The 18,085-nt window shown below is 48.9% G+C and overlaps 6 protein-coding genes across 6 annotated transcripts; 5 read left to right on the top strand and 1 right to left on the bottom strand.

The window, feature by feature from the left end:
- Positions 1-780: 780 nt before the first annotated feature.
- On the top strand, positions 781-1,095 carry TRV_03539 (uncharacterized protein; the record flags this gene model as incomplete). Its single annotated transcript, XM_003022282.1, has 1 exon — positions 781-1,095. One exon carries the CDS (start codon positions 781-783, stop codon positions 1,093-1,095), a length of 315 nt encoding a protein of 104 aa, XP_003022328.1.
- A 617-nt stretch (positions 1,096-1,712) lies between these two features.
- TRV_03538 (uncharacterized protein) lies at positions 1,713-2,684 on the bottom strand (the record flags this gene model as incomplete). The annotated part of the gene is made up of 3 exons (XM_003022281.1): positions 1,713-2,275; positions 2,351-2,528; positions 2,649-2,684. 3 exons carry the CDS (start codon positions 2,682-2,684, stop codon positions 1,713-1,715), a joined length of 777 nt encoding a protein of 258 aa, XP_003022327.1.
- A 1,474-nt stretch (positions 2,685-4,158) lies between these two features.
- Positions 4,159-5,858, top strand: TRV_03537 (FMN dependent dehydrogenase, putative; the record flags this gene model as incomplete). The annotated part of the gene is made up of 3 exons (XM_003022280.1): positions 4,159-4,291; positions 4,412-5,647; positions 5,689-5,858. 3 exons carry the CDS (start codon positions 4,159-4,161, stop codon positions 5,856-5,858), a joined length of 1,539 nt encoding a protein of 512 aa, XP_003022326.1.
- Positions 5,859-7,062: 1,204 nt separating this feature from the next.
- On the top strand, positions 7,063-7,883 carry TRV_03536 (uncharacterized protein; the record flags this gene model as incomplete). Its single annotated transcript, XM_003022279.1, has 2 exons — positions 7,063-7,255; positions 7,324-7,883. 2 exons carry the CDS (start codon positions 7,063-7,065, stop codon positions 7,881-7,883), a joined length of 753 nt encoding a protein of 250 aa, XP_003022325.1.
- A 1,224-nt stretch (positions 7,884-9,107) lies between these two features.
- Positions 9,108-13,582, top strand: TRV_03535 (uncharacterized protein; the record flags this gene model as incomplete). Its single annotated transcript, XM_003022278.1, has 3 exons — positions 9,108-9,202; positions 9,264-9,525; positions 9,605-13,582. The coding sequence occupies 3 exons, from the start codon at positions 9,108-9,110 to the stop codon at positions 13,580-13,582; spliced, it is 4,335 nt and encodes a 1,444-aa protein (XP_003022324.1).
- Positions 13,583-15,248: 1,666 nt separating this feature from the next.
- On the top strand, positions 15,249-16,848 carry TRV_03534 (aspartic-type endopeptidase (CtsD), putative; the record flags this gene model as incomplete). The annotated part of the gene is made up of 2 exons (XM_003022277.1): positions 15,249-15,458; positions 15,529-16,848. 2 exons carry the CDS (start codon positions 15,249-15,251, stop codon positions 16,846-16,848), a joined length of 1,530 nt encoding a protein of 509 aa, XP_003022323.1.
- Between the last annotated feature and the right edge of the window lie 1,237 nt (positions 16,849-18,085).

Below are 18,085 nucleotides of genomic sequence, written 5' to 3'. Positions count from 1 at the left end.
TTTTCGTTTCTCCCAGGGGAGGGAGAGAGGACGGGACCTCCTCGGTCACGAGACTCCAAGCCGAAAAGGGGAGGGCTTGTTTAGCAGGCTCGACGACAGAAGCTCCAACAGTGATATTTGCGTTGGAGGACTTCCCCTTTTTGCTTTGGCATTCACGGGACTGGTCGTCACTACAGCGGCCAAACCGATGCCAAAATAAAGAGCCTACGTGGGATATCTGGAATGAAGCTAGCTATCCGAAGGTAAGATGCGTGCAAAAGAAGCAGTAGGGCAGCAAACGACGACCACAGGATGCACCCCCTTAAAAACACAAAATCAAGTGAACCGCCTGGTACTGGGAGGGTATATGGGCTTCACAAAATAATGTCGGCTCCACAGAAGAGAACACGTTTTTTTGGGGGGGAGGGGGGATGAAATGTACAGAGATGTCTTCAAGGTCAGTTGGTCCAGACGCAGGTGAGATGGATATAGTTGATATATTTAGGAGCTGGGATGAGGCCGGACCAAGAGAACAGCAGTCGGGAGAAGCAAAGGAGCAGCCCCGAAGGCCGTCTGTTCTTAGACTTCCTACTGCTTATCCGCCGATGGGACAGTCAGAAGCACTGGTCTTGCGTGAAAGATCCATGGTGAACGGGATTTTTGGGCAAGGCGAAGAAAAGAAGCGTTTTAAAGCAGGCGGGAAGCGCAGGAGGAAGGGAACCCGGGGTTCGAGATGCTACGATCCAGGCGGACGGCGGGTGTAGCGGTTTATCCGCCACTGCCGCTGCAGTTCGCTTGTCGATGACTCTGCCGACTCCCTTTACTTTCCTGTCACCCAGTGCAGGAGTCGATGATGAAGATGCCTGCTTCTGCTCTGCTTTCTTTTTTTTTTCTCTTTCTTTCTTTTTGGCCTCTGCAGGCATTAAAGTCGATTACATCATCGGGCGGAAGTGGATGTTCCGCTCCGATAGGCTGCCCGACCACGTGTCTCCTGCCAAGCCTTCTGCTTATGCAGCAGCAGAAAAAGGAAGAAGAAGTCAAAAGCATGGCAGGCAAAAACGACAGGCAAAGGGCAAAGCAAAAAAGACGATAGGAGGCATTATTTGGCCGGGATGAGAGCAAAGAAGACGGAGGTTCTCGCCTCCGCCGAGCTTGAGCAGGGCAGCGGCGGCTTGCGTCGACAATTGTCTTTTACGTGTACAACAACAGCGCTGTTCTTCATGGATCGGGTGCAGATCGCTGGTCCTGGAGAACGCCGATCTGCATGGTTGAGTGAGATCCTGCAGCATGGGTCTTATCGCCGACGCCCCCCTTCGGGTCAGACATACATAAACTAGTATACTGCGGACTTATAAACAGCATAATAAAAAAGACGGCGGGGAAACGGTCTATGCATTCTATCGCTTTCTAATTCTGCGGTCAGGCCACTTCACCAAGTCCAAACATGCGAACCGAGTTGTTCCATGCACTAGAAGCAAAGTTAGCGTTTGTTAGCGAGATTCGACGATTTAGTTTGATGCAAGGCAGGCAGGGTTGTCGGCAACTTACGCTTCACAAACCTCGTCCACCGTTATCCCTTTCACCGCAGCAATCACTTCGGCCACACGAACAATCGCAACCGGCTCGTTTCTTCCTTTCACCATGCAACCCTTCTGCCATTTCTCTTTCTTGCAAGATTTAGGCAGCGTAGACTTGACGTGCTTGTAGCTCGCGTGAGATGGCCGGATTTCACACTAGACAAAGCAAAGTTGATTTAGCGAATAACAAAATTCTCGGAAGGCAGAAAGGAAGGAGGACTGCAATACCCAAGGCCCATCAGTTTCAATCTGAATCCTATCCAAGGGCATGGCTTTGACCACTTCCAGGTTCTCATCGGTCTTCAAGCTACACCCGTTAACCCCGAGATCCAACCCAAGAGCTACAAGTCGTTGCATTTCCTCAATTGTTCCAGTGAAGCTATGCACTAATCCTCCCTTGGGGAGCTGTGGCAACCGGGCAGAGAGCAGCCGTTCAAAGTCTTCGCTAGCTGCTCGTGAGTGCAAGAAAAGAGGCAGCTGCACCTCCACAGCTACTTCAAGTTGAGCCTCAAAATACTTTAGCTGCTGATCCTTGGGGGAGAGGAACAGTCGATCGTAGTCTAGACCAATCTCTCCAAAGGCAACAGCATGTCCTGACTCCTTGGCTGACATTGCCAGGGCCTTGATCTCGGCCAGATACTTCTCTGGCCCTCCAGCGTAGGAGTCAAAGAGTTTTGCGGAACACGGATGTACGCCAACAGTAGCATAGCATAATCCTGCTGCATAATGTTTGTCAGCCCAGTAACTAGTAGCTTAGATAGATGTACACGTAACAAAGACGGGTAGGTGCATACAGTGTTCCCGGGCTAGGTCCACGGCATGCCGAGACTCATGCAAGTCCGAGCCAGTGATCATGAACTTTCGGCAGCCAACCTCAACGGCTCGATCGATTATATCTTGTAGATCATCCTCGTGGACATTTTTACCGTGGTACTTGCCCCTGAATACAGGGTCTCCAAGATTGATACCGATCTAATTCTCCAGACAGTAAATAACGTTTTAGCATTCCGGCCAATTTTGTAACAGTGTTATCAACGGGTATAAAGTATGTGAAATAGCACTCTTTGGAGGGATATATGCATGCATGCGTACATCAATGTATTTTCGTTCTTTGGCCGAATCGCCCATTTCTGTGACCACCGACAAGTGGCGAGGGCGGTTTGATTGGACGTCTATTATAGGTATGAATGGTCGTTTATTAAACTTATGCCGTTCCCCGCAAATGATACGGGAGATAGATCGGGCTGTTCATGCATGATATCATTAATGGGCTGGTCACTCTCAGGCAGTCCGACAAGGCAAGGGATTTCGCTTTGAACGTACTTCCGCCAGAAAAGCAAAATCTCGGGACTGTTGGTATAGATTGAGGAAGAGCCTTCGCCAGGCTGCGTTTAAACATAAAGAACGTCCTGCTTCGGCAAGGAGAGTGGCCTGGTGACAGGTCTCTAATCCAAAAGTCGTGACTCCTGGAAGGCTGCGGAGTCCGATCAAACTTCACATATCACGTGCCAACTGTAAATCCGTCCTCCTTAACTGGATGCACTTTATATCGACGACATCAATTCAATCTTACGCGAAATTCTCTAGAGATACGAGTGTTGACTAACTATGATTAGTTACGCTGGTCGCTGTGTGGATGGTACAAGGCTCGTACGGGTAGCCATGCTATCACGGAACTAGTTGCTCTGCTCATCGGGTTTTCCCGACATGCATGGTGTCCTCAGGAGAGCGCTCCAAGTCCAAAGGGCGTCGCCACAGCGAACCAATCATTTTTCGGCCTGAAAGCGATTTCATATTCGACTGGCCAGTCGGCTTTTCAATATCATACCACAGCATGGGTGAGTTTCGCCCCAGATATAGACAGCGAAATGCGAAACTGGAGATTAGACATCTCTTCATATCTTTTCCATAGTAATTTCCTGGTCACCACCAAGAAAAGGAGCGCTGCAACTTGAAAGAAGAGCAAACGAAGCAACAAGCATGCTTTCTACAGTACTAGTATTAACAATGGGCCAACGGGCTATAAGTGTAATAATAATACTAGCTCACCGGCTAGTTCATTGGCGATGCGAGAAGATGGCCAGCCAACCCTGTCGACCGAGCTTATTTTGTTTCAGCAGGTATATATCCCTTCCCTGACTGGCTGGGGCGCGATGATTTCCAAGCTCCACGGGCTGCCCCCGACAAACAGCGGTCTCAACTCCATGTTGTGTTCAAATATAAACATTTTGGAATATCACGGTGATAAGGCGGGGTCTGGTTGACGATTTGTCTTCTTTTCTGGGGAAGAGCCGAAATCAGTTTACGATATAATTGCTGCGGCCTTTTTACGGAGTATATTAACGGCTTCAACCTCGTCGATCAGCGACTTTGAACCTGCATTGGCTGTTTTACACATCTTGAGACTCATTGTCGAGAGCAGCCTGTCTGCCTCCATTATCGTCACGACTGAGTCAATTGATCTTTGTGGTGGGCCAATTGGCTGTTTGCTCGGGAGAGACAAATACTGTCTTTTCATCTTTTACATAAAGAGACGAGAGAGGGCCGTATTTCAACGAGGGCTAAGCAATTTTTTCGGCAACCTCTTGGCTTGACAGAAAAAATGTCTACACCCAAGCTGCTATCATCGCAAGCAATTGCCAAACACAACACAGCCTCTGATTGTTGGATTGTTGTAAACAATCAGGTCTGGGATATTACCGACTTTCTCCAGGAGCATCCTGGCGGACCATCAAGTTAGTGACTTATTCTATTTTTTACACTTGTTATTCTTCATATCATATGCAGATATAAAGATTTTACTTATGGTAACTTTACACCGGATGTATAGATAATGGTTACTGATTGCTCATTAGTTATTCTCAAATATGCTGGACATGATGCCACGCAGGCCTATTCGGCAGTCCACTCCGCCAGTGTCATCCGCAAGGGACTTTCGACTGATAAACTAAAGGGGATTCTTGACCAGTCGACTATTGACGCTGAATGGTCGAAGGGACCTGCACAGGCAGCTAATCGGCCTACTGGAGAGAATGAAAAGCCGCCGTTACATACCCTCATCAGTGCACATGACTTTCAGCTGGTCGCCTCCAAGACGGCCCCTGCAAAGACATGGGCTTTTTACTCAAGTGCAGCCAATGATTTAATCACTCGCGATGCAAACAAGTCATCCTTTGACCGCATTTGGTTTCGTCCGCGAGTGATGCGCAATGTGCGAGAGGTCAACACAAAATCCAGCATCCTGGGGTGTAGCGTGAGCATGCCGCTCTTTGTTGCACCCAGCGCAATGGTGAAGTTGATTCACCCTGATGGCGAATTGGGGATTGCACGAGCATGTCAGTCAAGGGGTATCATGCAGGGAATCTCAAATAACGCATCTTTCTCCCTGAAGGAAATCAGCGACGCAGCGCCCGATACACAGTTTATCTTCCAGCTGTACGTCAACCGTGACCGGGCTAAATCTGCTGCTCAGCTCCATGAGTGTTCTGCCAACCCACAGGTCAAGGCTATATGCATCACTGTGGACGCAGCCTGGCCGGGGAAACGAGAAGCCGATGAGCGGGTCAAGGCAGATGAAAACCTCACCTTGCCCATGGTTCCGGCGAAGGGCAACAACGACAAGAAGGGCGGTGGTCTAGGACGAGTGATGGCCGGCTTTATTGACCCGGGGCTTACATGGGAGGACGTGAAGTGGGCGCGACAGCACACACATCTCCCGTTGTTGCTGAAGGGTGTGCAGTCTGCAGACGATGCCGTGATGGCCATGGAAGCGGGTATTGATGGTATCATGCTGAGCAACCACGGTGGTAGAAACCTGGACACCAGCCCAGCCTCGATTATTGTCTTGCTCGAGTTGCACCGCAGATGTCCCGAGGTATTTGATCGAATGGAGATTTACATTGACTCCGAAATCAGACGGGGCACAGATATCCTCAAGGCCATCTGTCTGGGAGCAACAGCCGTCGGGATGGGACGAAGCTTTCTCTTTGCATCAAACTACGGCCAGGAGGGTGCCGAGCACTTGATTGACAGTATGTATTATTTGTTTTCATACATTTTCTTCTTCTTCCATCCACCTTTTTGGCCAGTAGGTAAATCTTCCGCTTCCCCGGCTAATCATAACTATCTGTAGTCATGAGAGATGAGCTGGAGGGAGCCATGAGAAACATCGGCATCACTTCTCTCGACCAAGCAGGCCCTCAGTACATCAACACTGCCGACATTGACCATCTGGTGCCCGAGTCGGCTTCTCATCCGTATGCAAGATCCGTTTCCCGCAGCAAGCGCCCATCGAAGCTGTGAGGATGACGTATCATGTTTCCTTCTTTCTTCCCTTGCTGTATACACTCTCTTACCATGCCCTCCGTATTTTCCCTATCCTCTTGCGTAGTCGAGGTGGATACGCCTACTCGCTATCAAATGACATTTTCACGGGTCTCCGTACTCCATCTCCTCTGTACACAAGCAGCCAGCAGGACGAGCTACCATCAACCGCGAGACCCAGTGTAAATAAGGACAGGTAAAAATAATGGATCAATTGCTGCCGAGGTCGGAGGAGGAACAAACTCCCTCCCCTGTCATGCGCCTCTGGCCGGCAACCTCGGGCGCTTCCGTCGCTTTCGGAGACTTCGTAGATATGTACGTACATCCATTACCTCCTAAGTCCTCCATCCGTCGCCGGCCACTCGAGGAGTGTCGCTGGTTGCCTGGGTCTTCTCCCGGGACCGCCCTTTGGCCCTTCTGACCTCCCTCGCCTCACTGCGCCGTCCCCATCCCTCACCACCCGCCAGCCCCTAGCCATCCGCCATCCATCTCCCTGGCCCTGTGGCTGGGCCAGCCCTCCGACCTGCCGGCGTGTGGAGAAGGCGTACCTAATAATAATAAGAAGAATAATCACTAACTACTGAGCACTAAGCAAAGTGGATAAGCAGGCGACGCCCAGGCCTGTTTGACATAGCTTTCCCCAACAACCAACAGCGCTCAACAACAACATCTGGGCCCCCCCCTGGCCGCTTGCCCTGCGTCGGCTGTCTCCCCCTAACTGCGTCACGTCGTCGGCTCTGCGCCTGTACGGAGTTCTCTCGTAGCTATAAAGGAGGGCCGCTTCCACCGCTGCCTTAGCAGGAACAAACTCGCCACCGCTTCTGCTGTTCCCACTGCGCTCCCCTTTAGCCTGTCAGCTCTACGGATACTTAAAGTACTCACTATTTAACTAATATTGCTTTTTCCCCTGGGCCGCTTGCAGCAAGAGACGACGAAGCAGCCGGAGCGTCCTTACATAACGAAGCTACACCTTGGACCTTGGGGGACGGCCAGCCATTCTAGCCAGCCAGCCAGCCAGCCAGCAGCTATAAGTTGACATCCGCCCTGTTCCTCTCTGGTCGTGCTGGCTAAACTTCGTCTCTTCGACCTCTTGTCTCTCTGCGTTCAATTGTTGCCCAGGTCACCGAGTCTTCAACTACGGAGTATACTTCGCATAACTAGCTATCAAACACTAGTTCTCGCCATGGCTGCCCCCCGTTCGACTTCTCTCAAGGCCCTCAGGTCGCTGTCCCAGCAACCTCGCCGCTCTCTTCACATCACCGGCGCATACTCGGCCCAGGTCGCTACCGGACCAGACGCCAGCACTCTCTACCACTCCAGAACCCTCGCAGACCTCAGAGCAGAGTGCCAGAAGAGGAATCTCGGTGCATCTGGAAGTAAATCAGAGGTCAGCCCAAGCTCGTTTCTCCTGCTCATGCATGCTCCGTCGTTTCCCCGAATATAGACCGTCGCCCTGCTAACATCCCCTTCCAGCTTGTTGACCGCCTCTCAAACCACGATGTTCTCCAGTCTCGTGCATTCAGCATTGCAATGAGGCGTATTGATCGTCACGCCTTTGGCCAGCAGCAGTCTTCTTCGTCCAGGCCCTTCAACACATCTCGGGCCAACAGGTCGCCCCAGGACTCTTCCCCCGTCGACCTCGCCTACATGCCGACCTTCATGGAGTCTGCTTCCGCCAGCCAGTCGATGCCTCGTATCCCCACCCCTCCAGACTCCTTCACTCACTATGAGATGGCCCCAGCCAGCGCTAGTGTGATGAAGCCTCAGATCTACACCGTCACCAACGACATGGGCTCCAACGGACCCAGCCCAATGAGTGAAGTTGTAGACAACCATGCATTGGACTTCAACCCTTTCAACCTCACGGAGGCCGTTAGCAGGTCCCGAGATGGGGCCAGAGCTAGTGCTTCCAGTCAAGAGACTGTTGGCGGAGCTGTCAGAGACCTATGGAAGGGCATGCTAGAAGACATCAAGGGGACGAGTCAGAGTAGTATATCCCAATAACCGGCTTATTTTTTTTCTTATTTACACGGTTTTCTGTTTTGGGATGAGCATGACTTCCTTCTTCTATGTTCCATTTGTCTTATATGCTACCAGGCGACCATCTTCTCATTTTCATTCGCTATATCTTACCCGTTCCCATTTATCATAGCTACTATTTTTTAACTATATTAACGACTTTCTTTGACCTGGCTCTTTGTTGTACATCTACACTGGTGTCTCGTGAGCACAGACAAAAACAAAACATCTTTCTTAAATGTAACGGCTCCAAACACTCGTGTGCTTTGCGGGGCATGAGCTTTGTCTTCTTCCTTTTCCCCGGCCCTTGAGGACGACGTGACGTTGCTCCATCCATAGGCCTCTGCTCTTGCTCTCTCTTCCTCTCTCTCTGCAGGGAAGAACAGGAAATGGGCGGATGAGAAGGATCCAAGCAACACACCATCATTTCACCACCATCCTTGCTATACGCTTGCATGCATTGCTAGCTCGGAGTAATATGGAATGGGGTAACTTCTCGCCAATCAACATATCACCCTGCAGGCAAAGACGAGATACAGACCTAATCCGATTGGTTAAATGGAGAAATAGAGTGTCCTAACACCTTCGGGACCTTTCAAAGGTACCAGCACGGGCATGAAACGGCTGGTATCCCTCGAGGGTATGCCGTGTTGACGCACCCCATCTCCATCTCCTCCTGCTGAACTGTCGTCTGAAGGTGGTCTGATGGGATACAAGGACATCACACCAGATATAGTTTCGCTTCCTCATCGCATGCGTATCACAGACAACTTGTTGGCTGTGGCATGCAGCCACTATTAGCTCCATGCCTGACTACCCAGTTATACGATGTACCTCCTTTCTTTTTTTTTTTTGTTCATCTCGCCCTCTTCTTGTCGTCGTTGTCTTCTTCTTCTTCTTCGGCTTTTGATAGATGAGGTTGTCGTTTCGTCCGCCGTCAGATAAGATAAAATCACGTGATTATCTGTCAGATAAAGTCACGTGTATGTGATAATCTAAAAAAGTTTTGAAGCTCGCGATGAGTCGAGGAGGGGCGGAAGGGACATCACACCAGCAACGGCCGGCTGCAGTGGCTGTTTACCTTGGTTATCACGGCGCATATACTCCCTTTACTTACTCATGGAATGCAGAGCACGATAGCAAGTGGAGACCTGAAGCCATTGGCTTGTTCGTGAAAACAAAAGCTAGGGCTAGCTCGTTGCCTTCAGGATGATGGCCACAGATGCTCTGCCTGTTGACCCGGGCAAGGCTCAGGTCATAGACCGGGTGCCCAAGGTTATTAAAGAGATTAACTTCGGTGTCCTGTAAGTGCATATACACTGCTTACCCTTTACGTGAAAATGAACTAATCAATGGCCCGTACAGTTCAAATCAGGACATCATCAGCCAGGCGCACGTTGAAATCTCGGATAGAAAGCTTTTTGATCTCGATAATAATCGCGCCGTCGCTCGAAATGGCCCTATGGACCCTCGCCTTGGTATATCTAATAAGTCAGATACTTGCGAAACCTGCGGTGGTGATCTACAGGAATGTAACGGGCACTTCGGATACGTTCGACTCGTCCTTCCTGCTTTCCACGTCGGATACTTTAAGCGCACTATCGAGATATTACAGGATATTTGCAAGGTAGGATGGAACATAGTGATGGATATTTCCCCTTTGTTGTTGAAAGACATGCTAATTCTGTTTGCAATTGGGTGGATAGGATTGCTCCAAGATTTTGCTTCCAGAAGACGAGAGAAGATCATATTTGAAAGAACTACGGCGGCCCGGGTTGGATAATCTAAGGCGCATGCAGATAAATAAGCGCATTAACGTCAGGTGCCGGAAGACGCCGGTATGCTATTATTGCAATGCTATCAACGGAACTGTCAAGAAAGCGAGTACCGGAGCTTTAAAGATCGTTCACGACAAGTTTAGGGCCTTCAACGCTTCCCTCTCGGCTAAGAAAATACCTCCTCCCAGCAAGCTTGCCTTTGATCGGTCCTTTGAGGAAGCAAAAAAGTCCAACCCGGATATCGAGAAGCATTACAGACGTGTTTTCGATGACCTAAATCCTCTTCGGGTGCTGAAGCTGTTTCGTCGGATTTCCAATGAAGATTGCGAATTGCTTAGTTTGAATGTGGACGGAGCTCGGCCGGAATATTTCCTTTGGCAGTTTATTCCTGCTCCCCCGGTTCCTATTCGGCCATCCGTTGGCCAAGAGGGACCTAGTACGGAAGACGACCTGACTGCAAAACTGGGAGACATTGTCCAGAGCAATCTGAATTTGAAAATGGCTCTAGATAAAGGGGCACCCGTCCAGACCATCATCGAATGCTGGGACTACATGCAACTCCAGATTGCAGTGTACATCAACAGTGATATCCCTGGTTTACAGAACACGGATTCCAAAAAGACCATTCGAGGGTTGTGCCAAAGGTTAAAAGGCAAGCAGGGGCGATTCAGAGGAAACTTGTCGGGAAAGCGTGTTGATTTTTCTGGACGAACTGTCATCTCACCAGACCCTAATTTGCGCATAGACGAAGTTGCCGTTCCTCAGCTGGTTGCCATGAACATGACCTATCCAGAGCGAGTAACAAGATATAACAAAGAAAAGCTACGTCAGCGTATACGGAATGGCACAAAAACTTGGCCTGGGGCAAACTATCTCATAAAAGAAGGCAACTCATTCAGGCTCTTTCTAAAGTATGGCAACCTGAACATGATAGCAAACCAGCTCCGGGAAGGTGATATAGTTGAGCGGCATTTAGAAAATGGGGATATTGTTCTGTTCAATCGTCAGCCATCCCTTCACAAACTGAGTATCCTTTCACATTTTGTCAAAGTCCGGCCTCATAGGACGTTCCGGTTGAATGAGTGTGTTTGCAACCCGTACAACGCCGATTTCGACGGTGATGAAATGAACTTGCATGTTCCGCAAACTGAAGAAGCAAGGGCCGAAGCTATGGAACTTATGGGAGTTAAAAGCAATCTGGCCACACCCAAGAACGGAGAGCCGATCATTGCTGCTATCCAGGATTTCATTACTGCTGCCTATCTACTCAGTAGTAAGGATAATTTCTTTGATAGAAAAACTTTTACTCAAATATGTCTATCCATGCTCGACTCCAGCACCCGATTCGAGCTCCCACCGCCAGCAACTATTAAGCCGCAAATGCTCTGGACCGGCAAGCAGGTGTTCAGCGTTCTCATGAGACCAAACAAAGACTGCCCCGTCAAAGTCAACCTTGATGCGGCATGTCGTCAACTCAAGCTCGTCAAGGGTCAGCCGAGAGATCTATGTGAGAATGACGGATGGCTGTGTATCCGCAATTCAGAAATGTTGTGTGGTGTTGCAGACAAATCAACAATCGGAGCTGGAAAGAAGGATAATATCTTCTTCGTCATCCAAAGAGATTTTGGGTACGCAGCCGCAGCAGAAGCCATGAACAGGTTGTCGAAACTCTCTGCCAGATGGTTGACAAATAAGGGCTTCTCAATTGGGATCACTGATGTATATCCAGGAGAAAGCCTAGTCAAGCTAAAAGATACCTTGATAAACACTGCTTTTCAGCAATGTGATGATCTAATCGCAGCTGCTAGTAAAGAGAAACCTCAGATGGGTAAATCGGATAGCCGCCAAACGGCAGAGAACGAAATCACCGGTATCCTTAACAAGGTTCGTCAGCAAGCTGGTGAATACTGTATTTCAGAAGTAAGCAAGCACAACGCACCCCTTATTATGGCAACATGCGGCTCCAAGGGATCCAATATCAACGTGTCTCAGATGGTAGCTGTCGTCGGACAACAATCCATTGAGAATGCTCGTGTCTCCAAAGGTTTCCAGGACCGTACCCTACCACATTTTGCTCGCCATTCCCAGCATGCTCTTGCAAAGGGTTTTGTGCGAAATAGTTTCTTTTCTGGACTTACTCCTACCGAATTTCTTTTCCACGCTATGTCTGGTCGTGAGGGTTTGATTGATACCGCCGTTAAGACTGCAGAGACAGGCTATATGTCTCGAAGACTTATGAAATCTCTCGAGGATCTATCTACTCGATACGACAATACTGTCCGAGATTCGTCTTCATTCATCATCCAGTTTCAGTATGGAGATGATCAGTTGGACCCTGTCAATATGGAGGCTTCAGCTAAACCCGTTCACTTCGACCGCACCTTTACACATGCAGAGAGTACTACATACGACAAAGATGAGAAGGGCTTATCTGCAGATGAAATATTGGCCTTATGTGAAGAACTTATAGCTCCAGAGCGAAAGAAATTGGTTCGGTACGATCTGCTCGGAAACACGCTCTCCTATAAAGCTGAAAATGACTTCGCTACCGACCAGTGGGAAAGCAACCGTGACTTCTTAAGTTCGATTGAAGAGTATGTAGCAGCAAAGGCTGCACAACTTAGACCTAGCGATAACGAAGAAGGCAAAGAGCAGATGGCGTTTACGCATACTAGCAAAATTTCCGCTAGAACGCTCAAGGCTTTCATCACTTCGTGTTTGGATAAGTATATGCGTGCACATGTCGAGCCCGGCCACAGTATAGGAGCCATCGGTGCACAATCCATTGGGGAACCTGGAACACAAATGACACTGAAAACTTTCCATTTCGCTGGTGTTGCTGGTATGAGTATTACCCAAGGTGTTCCGCGTATCAAGGAAATTATCAACGCATCAAAAGAGATCAGTACGCCGATCATCACTTGCGAGCTTGTGAACAAGACGGACATGCGTATTGCTGAGATCGTCAAAGGCCGAGTTGAGAAACTTTTCCTCAAGGATATTGTCTACTATATCGAAGAAAACCGCTCTCAGACATCCTCTTTTATCAATATCAAGGTTGACTTCTCAACGATCAAGAAGTTGCAGCTTGAGTTGACACTACGGCAAATCTTACTTGCCATTAAGAAGCACAAAGCGTTCAAAGCCGCTGACCTGACGTTCCGGTCATTCAACTCGCATATCCACATCTACGTGGATGAAGGTGCCTCAATGGCAGGTGTTTCGGTCTCTGAGCAAAAGATCACCGGCTCAGATCCATACATTCGAATCAACTATTTGAGGCGAATTCTGCCGAACATCCAAGTGTTCGGCTATCCGGACTGCACCCGAGCAGTGATTCGTGTCGGAGAAAAAGTTGCCACTAACATTCTTTTGGTTGAAGGATATGGCCTCCGAGCATGCATGACGACTGATGGCATTGAGGGCCACCGTACCCGCACCAACCACGTCATGGAGATGCGGGACGTTCTTGGTATCGAGGCGGCGCGAACGACGATTATCGACGAAATCAGCTCTGTCATGTCGGGCATGGCGATTGATCCTCGGCATATGCAACTCCTTGCAGATGTTATGACATATAAAGGCGAGGTGCTTGGAATTACCCGTTTCGGGCTGGCTAAGATTCGCGACTCAGTTCTTCAGCTGGCGAGTTTTGAGAAGACGGCGGATCATCTCTTTGATGCGGGTGGTGCGGGCAGACGCGACACTGTCCAAGGAGTGTCGGAGTGTATCATCATGGGCAAGACTATCTCATTGGGCACAGGTAGTATGGAAGTTGTTCGAGACCTGAAGCTTCTTGACAGCCATGTGGGTAAGAAGAAGACAGTGTTTGATGACGCGTGGAGGGACATATGTGAACCGAAGCAGAGAAGACGGGCTCTTCCCCGTATGGCTATGGCTTGCTAGGCGGGAATCCACTCTCCGACCTGTATCACAGGCTGAATGTTTCGTATGCGCAGACCACAGCTCAGTTTCGGGTGGTTCGATAAACATCTGGAATCGGATCTATCTCTCAGCTGCAAGATATCCTTCTCTTGGACGGACATTCCGGTGTTTCAAATCGCGCGGCTACAGCCTACGAAGGCAAAGAAGCAAGCAAACACCCCGGTCATTCTGACTTGTCTCCTCAATTCCACTTGGCCCCATCTAGACTCTTTCCACTGGAAGCAACCAACGTCCGTTGAAAAAAAAAAAGCAACCAAACACCGAGCACGCTGGACCCGTAGGGTTACAAGAATGCCTTGCAACCTGTTATACGGAGAGTATGCTCGTTCAAGGTAAATAAATTAATTGGTCGCACGACAAGGTTGAATGCGTCGCTCCTTGTCAAACAAACTGCCTGCATCTTATCCATCCCTTGTACTCCATACGATGAGGACGACCATCTCATCGTCCTCTTTCTTTTATTGATTGCTTTGCTTGCATTTAGCCCCCAAAACTGCTTTTCATGTCCATCTGTTTTAGCGCCTGCATGTATATATGTACTATTTTTTTTTTTTTTTGGAATGAATACTCCCTGGCCGGGAAACTTGGATTTGCAATTCGCCTGTTCTCCCAGACCCAGTCTGTCAAAAGAGCCACCACTCTCCTGCCGACAATCCTCGCTGTATATACATACACACCGTGTGTGTAGCCGCTCACTTTAACCAAGATCAACCTGGTTGCCTCCGGATCATCGCTGACTCAGCGCCTATCATGAAGAGCGAACTTCGCCTCCTTTCTTTCTTACTCCGTATTATTATTGGAAAAGATTCCCCTGCATTCGCCAATGAGATAACCGTGCATCCCGTGTGGTTCTCCGCGAACAAACATCCGGGTCTCACACTGTCCCCAGACAGAGAACTTGCGGAAGCGGAAGTGCCATGTTTGCTTTGGCGCCCTGCAGGGGCCAGGGGTTTTCCTGGCCATGGCCTATGGGCGAGGGAGCGTGTCCTGCATACGCTTTCACTCCACCTGATTGCTGCATGCGTTCGCACTACTCCTTTCTAGCCAACGAAAACGCTCCAGGCCTTTGCCGCGGTCGTTTTTTTGTGTCGATCTGGCCCGCAAGCCAAGTTTGTCTATTCTGCGCCCTCTCGCCTCCTATTCTTCGCGAAACGTAAACGGGGAGAGTACTTCAACTCCTGCACCTGCATCATCTGCCGCCTCGATGTGGGCGGGCTTTCGTCATCCTGGCTCAATTCACTCCTTGCTTTTCTCCTTTCACTGTTCTTTGATTTTCGTTTTCAGTCGTTGCATTGTTTAAGAATATCTTCTCCTGCTTCCCTTTTATCGGCTCCCTCATCCGCTGTTTCGAGAGCTTTATCCCCCCTGACGCTTAATTCTTGGACCTCGAATCCCACCCTTTCTTTTTTGACCTCTATCTGCAGAGCCGCTGCTTTATAGATTGCAAGATTATTAGAGACTCCCAAGACCTGGGAGCTTCGAAGATTTACCAAAGACGGGAGAGAAAAGAAGGAAATAGAGGAATTTCCTGGGATTCGTTACGATAGTTAGATTTCTTGCCAATGACGAGATAACCGAAACTGCGATCGCTTGATTTAAATATCCCGAACACCCCTCCCGAAGGATCATGCAGTTTCTATGGCTATGTCTTTTGTCAGCAGTCACCTTACAGTTCACAGGCACTTTGGCGTTCTATCCCATCAAGTTGCCTGATTTCACCAAGGGTCTTGTATCGAACCACGGCTCCATTGACAGACGCTTCTTCACCTTTCCCGGGCTATATAAACATGCCCATACTGGGTCTACAACCCTAAACATTAGGAGAGGTCCCAGCAATGTTAGTAACCTGCGTTCAGAATCTCTATACGCTTGAGTCAATTGCTAATAGATTTGGTCAATCTTTCTAGTATCGTCGAGATAATAACTACCCAGCTCAAATCGCATCTCCGCCAACCGCGCCAAACACCCTCGGTATCAATAACGATGGGTACGATTTCTCATACTTTTCCGAGGTCAAAGTCGGATCGGAAGGCCAGAAGATGTGGATGTTGATTGATACCGGCGCGTCAGGTACTTGGGTGTTTGGATCAGACTGCACTAGCAAAGCCTGTGGAAGACACAATACGTTTGGAAAGGAGGACTCGAAGACGATCAAGGTTACAGACGAAAAATGGGGAGTTACTTACGGTACCGGCAAAGTTTCCGGAGTCATTGTCAATGACACCATGTCCTTTGCAGGTTTCGAGTTAGTCACTCCTTTTGGATCTGCATCTACAGCCTCGGATGATTTCTTGAACTACCCCATGGACGGAATCCTAGGAATAGGGCCCCAGGATCCCAATGCGAAAACCCCAACGGTCGTACAGTTATTGATGCAGCAGAAACTTCTCAAGAGCAATGTCATCGGCATTAATCTCCAAAGAGCCTCCGAGGGTGCTACAGATGGTCAGATTACATTTGGTGACATCGACAAGAGCAAATTTTCTGGCGAGCTGATATATTCAAATGTCGTCCCCGACGGCTATCAATGGGAAATTGCAATGGATGACTTGATCATGGATGGGAAGTCTCTGAACTTGAAGGGAAGAACTGGTATCATTGATACTGGAACATCATTCCTTATACTTCCTCCTGCTGATGCCGATTTGATTCACTCCATGATACCCCAGGCGAATAAGGGTTCGGGATTCTACACACTCCCGTGCTCTACCAAGGTTGATATCAAACTATCAATTGGCGGAGTCGAGTATACCATTCAACCTGACGACTACGTTGGGAATGAAACAGCCACGAAAGGAACATGCAACTCTCTTATTGTGGGACGTCAGATACTAGGACCTAAACAGTGGCTCGTTGGCGATGTCTTTTTGAAGAACGTTTATTCTGTTTTCGACTTTGATAAGAACCGAGTCGGACTAGCAGCAAGGAAATATGCGGGGACTAAGAATCCACCATCTTCCACCCCTTCTCCAGGTATGTTCTTACTCCATGCTATCCTATGTCCGAAAACTATATCTGTTCTAATGCTACATATAGATCCTACCTCCAACAAGGCGCCTTCTGGTGGCTCCCCTGGACTACCAGCTGAGTCTGGTTCTGATTCGACTACTAATGGCGAGGCTACCAATGGAGCAACCAGCTCTCCCAATTCTTCCTCAAGTGTTTTGACGCCAACATGGCTCACACTAGCTGTTTTCTTCGCCATTGGCTCTTCACTCTGGAGTTGAAGCACGCTGCTGCCGTGCTGAAACTATCCTCTACGCCGCCTCCTCTGCATACACGCTATGATTTTCACTTTCAACGACTTATACTCTTTTAATCACCATTGCCATCTGCACTTCTCTACCTGATCCCTTATCGTCCCTTCCCTCCGGCTTATTAATGGCTAAGCCACTATAGCATGGTTGCGTCTACCGCCTATTGCTCGTTGTCCCTCGCTGTCATACCCTTACCCATTGCATTCCACCGGCGTTTCTTGGATTTTTTTTTTTAAGAACTTGACTACAGTCTGAATAGTTTTGCCTGGTCGTTTGTCTTTTTGTGTGCCATTTACGTTCCCCCGGTGTTATCAGCGCACTGAGCGTTTCATTCGTTACTGTCTTTTAAACATCTAGTCTAGTTCTTAGCATGCTTGTCATGGCGTTTCTCTGCTCGTTTTTTTAAGTCAAATATCTGATTTAATTCTTGCAGCCGCCATCATATATATATACCCCGGAGCACAGTGACGGAATAGATTATGTTGTATCCCGTAAATTCATAGTACAATAAAGGCAGCTCTTTATTCACCTGTTCATCTTATATCCCGTGTTTCGAATGCTGGTATCCACTTCTCGAGACTGTTGTTTGCGCATCCCAGCCGTATTTAAGGAGCTGTCCCTTGCTGCTGAACCCAGGTAATTCGTTACTAAGTGGCTAACTAGTTAGCGCCATCACCAAATCTCCGACTACATCCCTTGCATCTTAGTAAACTTGAGATTAGAAACATATTCGGATAATCCTCGATATCCCGCAGAATAACCATGCTTCCTCACACTTACCATCCAGTATCCTCGTTGGTAGCATCAGTCTCAAGGAGAAGCCTCCCGTCATGTTTCAATTGGGGGATCCGGCGAAGCTGCCTTCAGGCAACGTCGTGTCCAGATATCCAGTCAAGGGGGCTTCATTCCACACTACCCAGGCAGACGTTTCATCCAGCATGGACGGAAGCCAGAGTCAAGATGCCATACATTGAGGCACTGACTAAGAGTCGTGAGGAGAAGGGTGCGGGTCTGACCACCGGTGCCTCTGATAAGGCCAGGACAGGGGGACCGGTGCAGGCCAGTAACATGACCCCGAAGAGAATGAAGGACAGCTACTATCGATCGGTTAGTATTTTGTATACCCCCTTTGTGTATTTTTCTTGCTTAAACTGATGGGGATATTAGATATTGCCTCTTGGTAAAGATCCGTGGCTTTTGGACGAGT

The sequence above is a fragment of the Trichophyton verrucosum genome, assembly GCF_000151505.1.
Source record: "Trichophyton verrucosum HKI 0517 chromosome Unknown contig00295_1.f1.exp, whole genome shotgun sequence".
NCBI classification, from domain to species: domain Eukaryota; kingdom Fungi; phylum Ascomycota; class Eurotiomycetes; order Onygenales; family Arthrodermataceae; genus Trichophyton; species Trichophyton verrucosum.
Note: the sequence above shows the minus strand (reverse complement) of the source record. Positions and strands in the feature narration are given on the sequence as shown.